Consider the following 13,913-nt stretch of genomic DNA (forward strand, 5'->3'; position numbering starts at 1 on the left):
ATGTAAACCCTTTCACCCAAAAATACCATTACTAGATCTATACTCAAAGAGAGCAAAGTACAAAACTATTTATAGTAGTTTTTATGGTAACAAAGAATTGTACAATTGGAGGATACTCATCATTTGGGGGATGGCTAAAGAAGTTATGGTACATGAATACGATTATGCTTTAAGAAATGATGAAGGGGATGGTTTTAGAAAAAGCCTGGGGATGGGGGCAGCTGGGTAGCTCAGTGGATTGAGAGCCAGGCTTAGAGATGGGAGGTCCTAGGTTCAAATCTGGCCTCAGATACTTCCCAGCTGTGTGACCCTGGGCAAGTCACTTGACCTCCTCTTCTGCCTTGGAGCCACTACACACTATTGACTCCAAGATGGAAGGTAAGGGTTTAAAAAAAAAGAAAAAAGAAAAAACCTGGAGAGACTTATATTAACTGGTGCAAAGTGAAGTAAGCAGAACCAAAAGAACAATTTACACAGTAACAGCAATATTGTAAAGGTAATCAACTGTTTCACAGACTTCATAACATTGATCAATACAATCATGATTATGAAGAACTTGTGATAAACAAACAAACAAACAAACAAAAAAAAAACACTATCCACTTCCATATGGAGAACTGACAGAGTCAAAGTACAGATCAAAGCATATTTTTTTCCCTCACTTTTGCTAGTTTTTTTGTTTGTTTGTTTGTTTTCTCTTCCAGAACACGGCTAGTTCGGAAATAACGTTTTGCATGACTTCCTATATAGCACGTATTGTAATTCTTGCCTTCTCTGTGACAGGGAGGGAAAGAGTAGAGAAGGTAGAGAATTTGGAACTGAAAATAAAAATAAAATTGAATTAATGAGCTGTAAAAAAGGATGAGTAGATTAATTTTTAAAAAACTGGGAAAAACTACATCAGATAATGAAGAGTGAAATGAATAGAACCAAGAGAACATTATTTACAGCTACAGATTTAATAGTTAAAGAATAACTTGTGAATGTTCATCTCCAAAGAATGAACTGAGCAATGGAAACATGATAGACATTACATTTATCTGTATCTGTTTGCCAGACGATGCCTTTTGAGGTGTGGAGAGGGGATGAGGAGGCGGAGACATTTGGGAGTAAATTCTATTTATAAAAAATTTTTAAATTCAATTAAAAAAATAAACATGCCGATTAGGTGGAGTTTGGCAAACAGACATCCATGTATTATCCTCTATCTGGACATCCTACTGACATGATTACTCCCTCAGGGTGGGGTGGGGTTGCTCTTGAGAACCACATTGAGTTGAAATGAATGAATATTTATTGAACGAGTACACTGTAAGGTAGGAGAACTGCCTTCTAATCTTGGTACTGGGACCGACTGACTAGCTGTGTGTTCTTAGGCAGGTCTCTTCCCCTATCTGAGATTCAGTGAAGTGAAAGGACTACTTGGAATCGGACTGGGTGTTCTCTGAGATCCCTTCCAGCTCTAAGTCCAGTGATGGTATGTTCCACAATGAGTAACCTGGTCTTCATTCCCACTGACATCCAAGCTAGAGGCATTACATGGGGAAAGAAGAGGTCCATACAGAGAGAGAAAGCTTGCCAACTTTAATGCATTGGGATCAGCAACAGAGCAGAGGGTGCAGGAGGAAGAGCAGCGCCAGGGAGGCCCCGTGGACTCCATTCTTAGAAACACTTCCTGTGGACAATGGAAGGCCCAGCCTCATCATACTCTGGTTTGCTGATCCACATCTGTTGGAAGGTGGAGAGGGAGGCCAGGATGGAGCCCCCAATCCAGACTGAATACTTGCGCTCAGGGGGAGCAATGATCTGTGAAGAGCAAAAGGGAAATGAATTGGTCATGGCCCAAAGCAATGGGAAAGGAAATAGAGCACAGACATCTCACTGGCCCACCTGAGACCCTTCCTAAGGCAGGATATCCCACTGGAAGGCAAACAAGACTGCATAGCCTTAAGGCAGTGATTCCCAAAGTGGGCGCTACCACCCCCTGGTGGGTGCTGCAGCGATCCAGGGAGGCGGTGATGGCCACACTTTTTTGTATTCCATTCTATTCTGAGTTCAATAAATAGTTTCATCATTTCTGGGGGGGGGGGCGCTAAGTTATATTTTTTCTGGAAAGGGGGCGGGAGGCCAAAGAAGTTTGGGAACCCCTGCCTTAAGGTGTCATTGAGTGCCCTTCCTTTGAAGTTGGGAATATCCAAAAGGTCATTTAAGCAAACACCCTTCATTTTGCAGAGAGAGTGCAGTCATTTGCCCACAGTCACATGGCAAATGAGTGTCAGAGTCAGGTTTTGTGTCCAAGTTCTCGGGCTCCGAACCCAGTGTTCTCTCTATACTAGCACCGTGCCTCTTGTGGGCAGGTAGTTCTGACTTTGGTTGGAGCTACCTTCTGGTACTTGATGATCCCTGCTTGGAGTCTTCAGCTTCTGAGCTTAAGCTCAAGTTAGACCAGTTCGTTCTCTGAGCAACTCTCTTTATTGTTCCATCGCTATCTCCCCGATTCCAAGCCCAGTCCTCTACCCAGCATGTCATGCATGCATGTACCTATGCATACACACGTACATACATAAACACGCACACATACACATACACACTCATGTACACATAGAAATACTGTTCACAAATCTTCTATTTGAAGCTCATTCATTGCCAGTTACAAAAAACAAACATAAGAACCCAGCTTATCCCAACAGCCTTTGGCCAGGTTAATAAACGTTCCTAGAATGCCCTCAGCCTCACCTACAAAGAACACCAATTGATCGTTACTCGGTGCCTACCACATAGAGGCATCGGATAAGATGGTGGAGATACAAATATGAAAGGGAGAGTCTTTTTCATCTAGAGATCTACGTTATACTACTCAGTTCTTGCCTCGGTTTAAACCCTCCCCTCTTTGCTTTCACTAGGCTTTGGGAAAATATTGAGGGAGGAGGCAGAGTGACTGAGAAGACCTTTCGCTCTCCAAACAGTGATTTGGAGCCCAGCTGGGGAGGGAGGAGGGCTCAGGAAGTGCTGTCAAGGGATGAAAACAGGGCGAGTTTTTTCTATGCAGGGCTTAGAACCAAGGGAAGCCGAGGAGAGACCAACCTTGATCTTCATGGTGCTGGGGGCCAGGGCTGTGATCTCCTTCTGCATCCTGTCTGCAATGCCAGGGTACATGGTGGTTCCACCAGAGAGGACATTGTTGGCATACAAGTCCTTCCGGATGTCGATGTCACATTTCATGATGGAATTGTAGGTTGTTTCATGAATGCCTGCAGACTCCATGCCTGTGGCACAGGATGGCCTTTCGTTAGCACCATGGACAACATCCTTCACCAGACCTCTCCTGTTTCTAGTGAAGGTACCTCCATCTTTGCAGCCCCATAGTTTTGAAACCTCAGGCTCACTCTTTATTCTTTACTCATCCTTACCCAATTCTTGCTTTCCTCATGGTGGGAGCTCTCAAGTAATGCCTGCTGAATGAGTAATGATCAGCCCAAAGGATCCTCTAGCCTCAGAGGTGAATTTTTGGTACTTTCTGTATTTACAACTGATTTAGTTGCTTTTTTCTGAATTATCCTCACTGCTCTTTGGGAGATAGACTCAGTATTCTAAGATGATTAGGGCTCATCCATGTTAGAAAGTAGCTTATTCCAAGGTCTCCCAAAAGGAAATTAGCCTTTCAATTTCTTCCTCTTTTCTTTGCTATCTGCTTCTGCATCCAGCACTTGACATGGTCTACTAAGGAGCATTGGACTAAGAGTTGAGTAACTTGGGTCTCCAGCCATCTTCCTGCATTACTAAACCGTATGATCTCTGTGGGTAAAGTCACTACCTTTCTCTGGCTCTCATTGGGTGAGATGACCTTGAAGGTCCTTTCTGGTACTAATCCTTTAATTAATTATAAGAGTCGAAGTTATCTAGGTTGTAGGATTCGATTCCCCTTTTCATATATGAATCCCTCAATCTGCCCCTCTGCAGCACCACTCCCTGCATGGTCCCCTCAACACTCCTCCCCCTTCCAGGGTCTCACCAATGAAGGAGGGCTGGAAGAGGGTTTCTGGGCATCGGAAGCGCTCGTTGCCGATGGTGATAACCTGACCATCAGGTAGCTCATAGCTTTTCTCCAGGGAAGAAGAGGTGGCAGCAGTGGCCATCTCATTCTCAAAGTCCAGGGCCACATAGCACAGTTTCTCCTTGATGTCCCTTACAATTTCACGTTCAGCTGGTGAGAGAATCAAAATGAGAGGGAGCGGGGGAGAGGGGTAGGGGGAGGAGAGGTGTCACTTTTTTTAGTCTTTTAGTTCATTCTGGGTCCCATGGGGGCACTTACTCTTAGTCCCATCAAATATTAGGGTCACAGCAAAATAATATAAATCCTTTTAGATTTTAATATCATTGTCGATGTCAACATCATTTCAAAATGGACAAAATGACTCCTGATCTCTTTTATCTTTATCATCCTAAAAGATTAAAGCTGAGATCCCCAAGAAAAACATTTGCAAGGACATTCTTATTCATAACTGCAGCCCAGCGGCTCCCAGAAAACCCTGGGAGGAGGGACTTTTTCACTGATGGATATACTATTGGAGCTTCTTGGTTCTAGCCACTGTCCAATCTACATGTTTGCAGAACAGTCACTAAGGTCCTTCTCAAGACTCTCCTGTGCCTAAGGATGAATTCGACATTTTAGCTGTCACTAATGTGCTCTGCTATGCTGATCTCTTTCAAGGGAGGGCTTTTATTTGGAGGATTGACAAGGAAGAGAAAGCAATAACAGAAAAAAGAGGAGAAAAAACAGCACCAATGAACTCTTTTAAAAATCTTGAGAAGAAAGTTCATATGGGAACACAGAGATGTAGGGCATCTACATTGGAACCACCATAGTAAGTTTCACATACATTTTAACACAATGGCTCTGTCCATGGTGACATCAACAACCTACTTCTCTGGTTATTCTAGTAGAATAGGTTCATATTTGTTGATTCTTGTGAAGATGACAACAACAAAAAAAGAAAAGAAAAACTTTGGAAGGCAGGAAAATATCTCCAACATAGGTGTCTGAAACAGCATCTCTAAGGTTTCTGACCTCTAGGCTACAGTTTCCTCCCTTCTCAAAATACTACTGAATGGGGGGGGGGGGGAAGGGACTCTTCAAGCCTTCATCTGGCATTAATAGCTTGGTGCAAACTAGTTCATCAGATTTTCTCCAACTGGTAGCTAGCACAGGAATATGTTTAGATAATGGGGAAAGGGAAAGGAAGTGACTCAGACCATGAGACATTCCCCACTGAGGGTAGGTAGAAGACAAAATGAGGTCATAGGGCAACTGGAAGAGAAGAGGAACTGGAGAGAGGGGAGAGAATTTGATTTCTTTTTTAAAAATTTTTTAAATTTTAATTTAATTTTTAATTTAATTTAATTTTAATTTAATTTTTTTAAATTAAAACCCGTACCTTCCGTCTTGGAGTCAATACTGTGTATTGGCTCCAAGGCAGAAGAGTGGCAAGGGTAGGCAATGGGGGTCAAGTGACTTGCCCAGGGTCACACAGCTGGGAAGTGTCTGAGGTCAGATTTGAACCCAGGACCTCCCGTCTCTAGGCCTGGTTCTCAATCCACTGAGCTACCCAGCTGCCCCTGAGAATTTGATTTCTTAAGAGACAAATGTTTCCTTACTCCTCATTGTTCTTCCCTATCCCACTTCTGTCCATCCTTAAAGGCCACAGGACTTAAGTTATCAGTTATGTAGCCCCCTTGGTCTAGACCAGCGATAGGCAAACTTTTAAAAGAGGGGGCCAAAGGAAAGGAAATGCTCATGTGTCAGTCTGTTTCTAAAGCAACTCTTTTGAAGTTTCACTGTATTGTATCCTACTTATTGAATTCGTCAGATTAGGAATAATGTCTCACAGCCTGATAGAACATTTCAGGGGTTCATATCTGGCCTGCGGGCTGTAGTTTGCCCATCACTGGTCTAGAACATACCCCATCTGTAGCTATTAAAATCCTTCTCTTCATTGGAAACAAAGCAAGTGCCCATCACTTAGGAAATGGGTAAACCAGCTGTGATATAGGAATATTATTTTTCAGAAAGAAGTAATGAAAAAGGAGATTTTAGAGAGTATGGAAAAGTATCAGAGGATTATAGGATTTGAGAGGTGGACCTTAGTGGTCATCTATCCAGGTCAATCCAATCATGAAGGAACCTCCGTTGTAACAACCAACAAGTGGTTGGCCAGCCTCTTCTTTGAGAACTCCATGGAGGGCAAGCCTACAATCATTGGAAATAGCCCATCCTACTTTGGGACTTTCATTGTTAGGAAGTTTGTCGACATGTCAGGTCAAAGTCTGTATCTTCAGAACTTCCCTGCATTTACTTCTGGTTCTGTCCTCATGAATGCAGCCATCATATCCCCACTCCTAGACTTCTTTTCTCTAGGCCAGTGATTCCCAAAGTGGGTGCTACTGCCCCCTGGTGGATGCTGCAGCGATCTAGGGAGGCGGTGATGGCCACAGGTGCATTTATCTTTCCTATTAATTGCTATTAAAATTAAAAAAAATTAATTTCCAGGGGGCTAAGTCATATTTTTTCTGGAAAGGGGGCGGGAGGCCAAAAAAGCCTGGGAACCACTGCTCTAGGCTAAACCTGTCTATTTCCTTTAATCTATTTTTTTAAACCCTTACCTTTTATGCTAGAATTAATAGTGCATATCAGTTCCAAGGCAGAAGAGCAGTAAGGGCTGGGCAATGATGATTAAGTAACTTGCCCAGGGTCACACAACTAAGAAGTAGTTGAGGCCAGATTTGAACCCAGGACTTCCTGTCTCTAAGCTTGGTTCTCAATCCATCGAGCTACTTAGCTGCTCTGTCCTTCATTCTATTCTTACATGCCATGTACTCAAAGCCCTTCTCCAGGCTGGTTGCCTCTCTCTGAGTGCCTTGTCGCTTCTCAATGCCTTTTCTAATCTTGATGTCCATAAATCAACACAATATTTCAGAGGAGGTCTGATGAGAGGAGAGGACATCGGGATGATGGTCTCTATTACTTAGAAGCTCAGCCCAACATTAGATTTGTTTCCTGGTGGTCGTGTCCCACTGCTGAGTCCCATGGAGCTTGTGGTCCCCTAAAATTCCTAGATCCTTTTCAGAACAACCACTGTCTGTTTATGTCTCCTCCAGCTTACATGTGAAAAGTTTTTTTATGCCCAAGTGCAAGACTTTATGTTTACCTCTTGTATGAGCTCGTATAAATCAGTGTAGAAAGAAGGAAACAGAACTAGGAGGAAAATATGCAAAACGAACCCAAGAATCTGAGTGAAAACAATACTAAAAGGATTCCAGCATTGAATAATTGCAGTCTTGGTTCAGGAGACTGGCTAATGAAACAAACATCTCTCTTCTCAAGCAAGAAGTTGGGGGTTGGAGGGCAGAATGGGGCATCCATTGTCAAACAACAGCGCTAGCCCTTGTTTTCTCTTATTTGCTTTTCTTTGTTACAAGGGAAAGGTCAGTTTGTGGTTGGGGTAGAGAATATGCCAGTGATGTCAAATTCAACTGAGAAATAAAAAGCAATACTTTGGCTTATCTCTCACTTCCCTACAGCCCTCTCTGATTCCACGTCTTCTCCTTCGGCCCCCATACCTGTGGTCACAAAGGAGTAGCCTCTTTCTGTGAGGATCTTCATGAGGTAGTCAGTGAGATCCCTGCCAGCCAGATCCAGACGCATGATAGCATGAGGCAGGGCATAGCCTTCATAGATGGGCACGTTGTGGGTGACTCCATCCCCTGAGTCCAGGACAATGCCTGCAACCAAGGCAAATGGCATCCATGAAACTCCCTTGACTACTTTCCCCCAATTATCTCCCTGGGATTAGTCATTAAATGATTCCTGACTCTCTTAGAGATCTGCCAAATGAAGGGGTTGGAGGAGGTGATCTCTGAGGTCCCACCAGGCTCTGAACTGGGGATCTCATGAATACTTAGAGGCTGATCAGCCCGGAGGAGAAGCCTGTATAGATAGGTAGCCATCTGCAATGATGGAACAAATGCCTACAAGCTCAGCTCCACTGACACACTGTATTATGTTAAGAAGTCCCCGTTGATACAATGACATGGCAACAATGACAAATCCCATTTCTCTTTTGCTCCAATTTTTCCAAAGGGCTTTCCACAGCACTGCTCTGGGAGGCAGGGGCTGCAAAGACTGGGTCAGTTGGTCAGCTCCTGGAATACTGCCCTCATAGCAAGGCACACAGTAGGCTGACATCTCCCTATCTCTCCCTCCATACTCTCTGTTGTATCTACTTTTCTGCTCATTAGGATGTCCACCAGAGGGTGAGCTGGGCTAAGGAAAGGCATGGGATGAGAGTAAATTGTTTCTCAGAATTCAGAGAATCAGTGAGCTAAAGGGGAACTTAAAAAATAATGACAGAAGAGGAAACTGAGACCAGGGATTGACCTTTATCAATTATTTGTTGGAAGGCAGGAGTGAGAGAGAACTAAAAGCATTGGTGAGACTTGGAGGGTTGGGATTCTCTGTGTCTTTAAACGGATCACACATCCTCTCTAAAGGCTCGTCATTGCAGAGTTCACTAGAACACCACCAGCAGGGCCTGGCGCCCCTACTGAGTGTAAATCAATTCTAGCTCACAGATTAGGAGCTAAAAAGGACCTCAGAGGTTATTGAGTCTAACTCAAGTTTATTGTCAAGTCGACTCTTCCATGCTAAGTAGGAAGATCTCTTCTAGAGGACTCAGCTTCACCGTTCCCCACCCGGTTCCTCTCTACCCTTACTCCTTCCCCAATTCCATGACTCAACAGGGGCAGAGAAGTCAATGGAGCTCACCAGTGGTACGGCCAGAGGCATAGAGAGACAGAACAGCTTGGATAGCCACATACATGGCAGGAACGTTGAAGGTTTCAAACATGATCTGAAATACGGACAGAAGTAGGAAGTCAGTTCAATTCAATTTACATTTATTAAGCACCTACTGTGTGCTTGGTGCTTTTCTTTGGATACAAAGAGAAATTCCCAAACTGCCCCTGTCTTCTAGGAGCTTATATTCTCCTGGGGAGGTACACAATAAATATAGACCACAAGAATGATGGAGGATGAGGAGAAGAGGAGGAAGAGGTAGGTGGGATAGGTTCTCCAATTAGCAAACAAGAGAAAGCCCCTCCATGCCTTAGCAAGTGGTTTCATGAGTTGCTTTGGCCATTATTTGCTGGGCAAAGTTCTGGTGACAAGCTAGGTTAAGCCCCAAATATGTATATCCAGTATCTTGAGCCATTCCCACATTTGTAGGACTGCCGTCCCTTATGCTCCACTGATAAAGTCTTTTAGAAAAAAATAAATGTGCTTCTCAGAGAGAGAAGGAGGAAGACAGACAGACAGACAGACAGACAGACAGACAGACAGAGATAGAGAGAACTCCAGGATGGGGGGCAGGAGGAGAAGGGAGATGACCTAGAAGAGCATTCCTGATAGCACCTGAGCATTCTCCATTATGACTCTCCCTCAGTCTCTTACTTGGGTCATCTTCTCCCTGTTTGCCTTGGGATTTAGAGGGGCCTCTGTCAGCAGGGTGGGGTGTTCCTCAGGAGCTACTCGAAGCTCATTGTAGAAAGAGTGGTGCCAGATCTAGGAGAGACAGAAGTGACTTTAGAAAAAGTGAGCAGGCTCCAGCTGAGTCAGAAGATCCCGGGTGGAAATGCAATTACTTTGCTCTGTTCAACCCAGAGAGGGACCCAGGACAAAGATGAGACTGGGAACTGCAAAGGGAGTGGGCAGGATGATCCCAACTTGGACATTTTCCCTTTTATGCTATAAGACCTCTACTAACTTTGACATTCTTCATTCTCTGGTCGTTTTGAGCCCTGATATTCTATGTTCTAGATTGTAAGGTCTTGATCAGCTCTAAAATTCTGTGTTCTAAGTTCTAAGGTTACTAACAGTTCTGACATTTTATGTTCTATCTCCTAAAGTCTCTTCCATCCCTGAGTGTCTCTGTTCTAAGTTCTAAGGATCCTCTCAACTCTGTCATTGTGTGTTCTTTGCTCTAGGATGCACTTCAGTTATAATGATTCAATTATAATGTTCTAAGTTGTAAGACTCCTTCTGGCTCTTACATTCAATATTCTAAGTTATTTGCCAGTTTTGCCCAGTTCCTTTCACTTAGCGGGTATAGTAGATAGAGCTCGGGCCCTGACAACACGAAAATCTGAGCTCATGTCTGGCCTTAGACACTTACTGAGTGACCCCGGGCAAGTCATTTTATATCTGTCTGTCTTAGTTTCCTCGTCTATAAAATGGGGATAATGATAGCATCTATTTTCCAGGGTCATTGTGAGAATCAAAGGAGATATTAATTTTAAAGCCCTTAGTACAAAGTGTGGCACATATTAAGTACCATATAAATGTTAGCCAGTATGATTATGATGTGATTGTTGTTGTTGTTTTATTCTGTGTTCTAAGTTTCCTCCCATCTTTTGTTCTATGTTCTAAGGTCCTTTTCAACTCTTAGATTTTATGTTCTAAGTTCTAAGGTGCCTCTAGAATCTCATATTGTATATTTTAGGATCCTTCCCAACTCTGACAGTTTGTTCTCTAGGGTCCTCTCAAGTTCTGACGTTCTAGGTTCCAATGTCTCTCTCATTTCTGACATTTTGAACATGATTCTGTGGCCAGGGACCAAGATGCCTGGGGTCTATTCTTGCAATTAAATAGGTTCTTGGATTTAACCAAGTCCTCTCTCTTTCCCGTGTAGTAGTTTCATCTTCTGTGAAATGGGAATAATGAATGGAGCCCGATGAAGAGATGTGGGACCCTCAGAAGCAGGCACAGAGTCAGGAACAACACATTATCATTAAAAACACTACAACCAGGGGGCAGCTGGGTAGCTCAGTGGAGTGAGAGTCAGGCCTAGAGACAGGAGGTCCTAGGTTCAAACCCGGCCTCAGCCACTTCCCAGCTGTGTGACCCTGGGCAAGTCACTTGACCCCCATTGCCCACCCTTACCAATCTTCCATCTATAAGACAATACACCGAAGTACAAGGGTTTAAAAAAAAACACTAAAACCAGGGGAGGGGTCCCCAGTACCTTCTCCATGTCATCCCAGTTGGTGATGATGCCATGCTCAATGGGGTACTTGAGAGTCAGGATGCCCCTCTTGCTTTGGGCCTCATCTCCCACGTAGCTGTCTTTTTGGCCCATTCCTACCATCACACCCTGGAGCCCAAAGAAGAGAGACAGTTAGACAAAGCTGAAAGATGAACAATCTGCCTGCCAAATGGAATTCAGAGCAGCCCTCGGCCCAGATGTTCAGACTAAGCCCTTGAACGCTTTCCATTTCTTCTCGAATGGTTCACTAGCTTGAGTCTCATCTAAGAGGGCTATCAGCTCCTCTAGGGTAAGAGAGCCTTGATAGCCCTGGGATCTTCTGAGTTCTTGAAGGGCCTTCAGCAGCTTATCAGCCAATACTGAGGAGAGAAATCTGCCAAGTGATGGCTCATCCAGCTTCTTCTCAGACCACGTGTCCCACAGCCCAGAAGAGCATTCCAGGTTCTTTTTGGACAGTTCTTTTTCTTGGGCTGTTTCCCTCATGCTTGAGCTGAAATCTTCCCCCTGCAGCTTCCCTTCAATGCTCCTGGCTCTCCCCTCTGAGTACAAACAGATCTAATCAGATCTCTCCTCCACATGATAGCATGAAGATACTTGAAGAAGGTCATCTTGTCTCCTCTATCTTCTCTTCTTTTTAAAATCTTTAGCTTCCATCTTAGAATCAATACTGGGTATTGGTCCCAAGGCAAAAGAGTGGTAAAGGCTAGGCAATGGGGGTTAAGTGACTTGCCCAGGGTCACACAAATAAGTATCTGAGGCCAAATTTGAAACCGAGACCTCCTGTCTCTGGACCTGGCTCTCAATCCACTGAAGCACCCTTATCTTCTCTTCTTAACACTCTACCTCCCCAGTTTCTTCATTTGATTTTTCTCTGACATATATCTGAGGTTCTTTAGACACTGATCCCTAAAATAATTATGAAGGAATTCAGTTTCTGAGAATCAGAGCCTTTCCTGCTACTTAGATTTTTATTCATGTATGACTTGTATATGATTCTTACATTCTAGGTTCCAGATTCTCATCCAACTGTTTATGTTCTCTAAGGTCCTTCCAGCCAGGTGACAAAGTAGATAGGGTGTCAAGTCTGGAGTCAAGAAGACCTGAGTTTAAATCTGGCCTCAGATGCTTACTCACTGTGTGCTCTTGGGCAAATCATTTAACTTCTACTTGCCTCAGTTTCCTCATCTGTAAAATGAGAATAATAAGAGTACCCATTGCCCAGGGATGTTGTTAATTCTAAAGGGCTGAGCACAGTTGTCTGGCAAATAGGAAGTGATATACAAATGCCAGTTATTACTCTTATTATTATGACTGATCACAGCCCTCCCCTGCCCAGAAAACCTATTTAATAGCCAAAGTAAGCCCAAAGCTATCCAAAGACTCTCTGTAGTCCTGGAGAAGAGATTTTCCTTTTCATCGGAGAGGTGGTGTTATGGATGCAGAATGTTTCATATGCTATTGGATGAAGTCATTGTGTAGGCTGTTTTTATTTAACTGCTTTTCTTTGTAACACAGAAAGACTTACTAGGAGTGGGAGGGAAGGCTAGAACCAGGAATGACTGTGATAGAAGAATAAATGGCATCAACGCAACTTAAAAATAATAAAAAGCTTTAGTGATTCTTCATCACCTATCAAAATAATACATACAAAACAAAACCTTTCAAAGCCTGGGAGTCCCATAAAAATCCAGTGACCTCCCCATCACCCTCCCTCCACCATCCTTGAGTCATTTGGGCACTGCCTCTCATCTGCCATAGATAATCATAATAGACCCCAATGTTTCTGTAGCACTGTGTGCTGTTGCATTCATGTCCTCCTAAACCTAATAATGTCAGATAATAGAAGTTTTCCCTAACACTGTTAGCCAAGAATCAGAAACCAGGCCTCCAGGCCCATTCTAGCATGAACATTGTGATCTTGGGCTAGTACCTTGTCTCTGAGATTCAGTTTCCTCTCAGTAGAATGAAAGAGTTGGCCTGCCTAGCCTGGAGGGCCTTCTGGCTTTACAAATCTTAAAGTCTAGAAGGTGTTAGTCTTGTCCAGGGATGCTAATAGCTGTCTTAGTATTAATTAGGAATTGGGACAGAGGAAACTCCTTCTACCAGGGTAGGTAGAGGCAGCTTCTTGACACCTTCATGGTCTTTGAATTACTCAGATCATGGAGAGGTTAAGTGGTTTGCCAGGGGTCATACAGATGAATGGCAGGACTCAAATCCAGGCTCACTCCAAGGCTGGCTTTCTAGCCACTACTCCAAGCTGACTGTCTAGTATGGATCAATGGGAGGGAGGAATAACAACATCCTTCCCTTAGCCCTCTACCTCCTTCGGATCAGAACATCTGCTGTGCAGCCCCTCCAAGTCAGTAACAGACAAATAGTTGGACACCGACCTGATGTCGAGGGCGTCCCACGATGGAGGGGAAAACTGCCCGGGGTGCATCATCACCAGCAAAGCCAGCCTTACACAGGCCAGATCCATTGTCACACACAAGTGCAGTGGTCTCTTCTTCACACATGGTGGGGCTGGCTGGGCAGGTTAGAGGACAGGAGCACCTACGAGAACAGCAGAAAGATCAAGGGTCAGAAATAGTCCCAATCCAAAGCCAGGGATCTCAGAATGTGCAAGAAGTCTGGGTTTCTTGATCTCAACTACCCTTTAGGTTAGGTTCTGTGCAGTCAGGGACTCTGCCCATTGTTCAGAGAAAGAAGGCCACACTAGGGGAGTGATAAGCTCAGAGTCTGGCCTCTGAGACTCTAGAGCTGTGGTAATGAACCTATGGCATGTGTGCTGGAGCATGCCAGAGGGGGTTGCTCCCT

General features: G+C 44.0%; 1 protein-coding gene across 2 annotated transcripts; it reads right to left on the reverse strand.

The window, feature by feature from the left end:
* Positions 1 to 1,563: 1,563 nt before the first annotated feature.
* Positions 1,564 to 13,626, reverse strand: ACTG2 (actin gamma 2, smooth muscle). Of its 2 annotated transcripts, XM_044660370.1 has the most exons (8): positions 13,487 to 13,626; positions 11,076 to 11,204; positions 9,506 to 9,616; positions 8,822 to 8,906; positions 7,618 to 7,779; positions 4,013 to 4,204; positions 3,085 to 3,266; positions 1,564 to 1,806 (listed from the first exon to the last, which is right to left on the reverse strand). In XM_044660370.1, exons 1-8 carry the CDS (start codon positions 13,610 to 13,612, stop codon positions 1,663 to 1,665), a joined length of 1,131 nt encoding a protein of 376 aa, XP_044516305.1. In that variant the 5' UTR covers positions 13,613 to 13,626; the 3' UTR covers positions 1,564 to 1,662. The 2 variants fall into 2 exon arrangements, with proteins under 2 accessions (XP_044516305.1, XP_044516306.1); XM_044660371.1 differs by lacking the exon at positions 11,076 to 11,204.
* Positions 13,627 to 13,913: the final 287 nt, after the last annotated feature.

The sequence above is a fragment of the Gracilinanus agilis genome, chromosome 2 (genome assembly GCF_016433145.1).
Source record: "Gracilinanus agilis isolate LMUSP501 chromosome 2, AgileGrace, whole genome shotgun sequence".
Taxonomy (NCBI): domain Eukaryota; kingdom Metazoa; phylum Chordata; class Mammalia; order Didelphimorphia; family Didelphidae; genus Gracilinanus; species Gracilinanus agilis.

What these genes read in the sequence shown, in the direction of transcription:
- ACTG2 (XM_044660370.1), bottom strand. Translation starts at nt 13,612, where the DNA reads ATGTGTGAAGAAGAGACCACTGCACTTGTGTGTGACAATGGATCTGGC. An exon ending in TGGGACGCCCTCGACATCAG is followed by an intron (nt 11,205 to 13,486) that starts GTCGGTGTCCAA and finishes TTTGGGCTCCAG; the next exon opens with GGTGTGATGGTAGGAATGGG. An exon ending in ACTGGGATGACATGGAGAAG is followed by an intron (nt 9,617 to 11,075) that starts GTACTGGGGACC and finishes TGTCTCTCCTAG; the next exon opens with ATCTGGCACCACTCTTTCTA.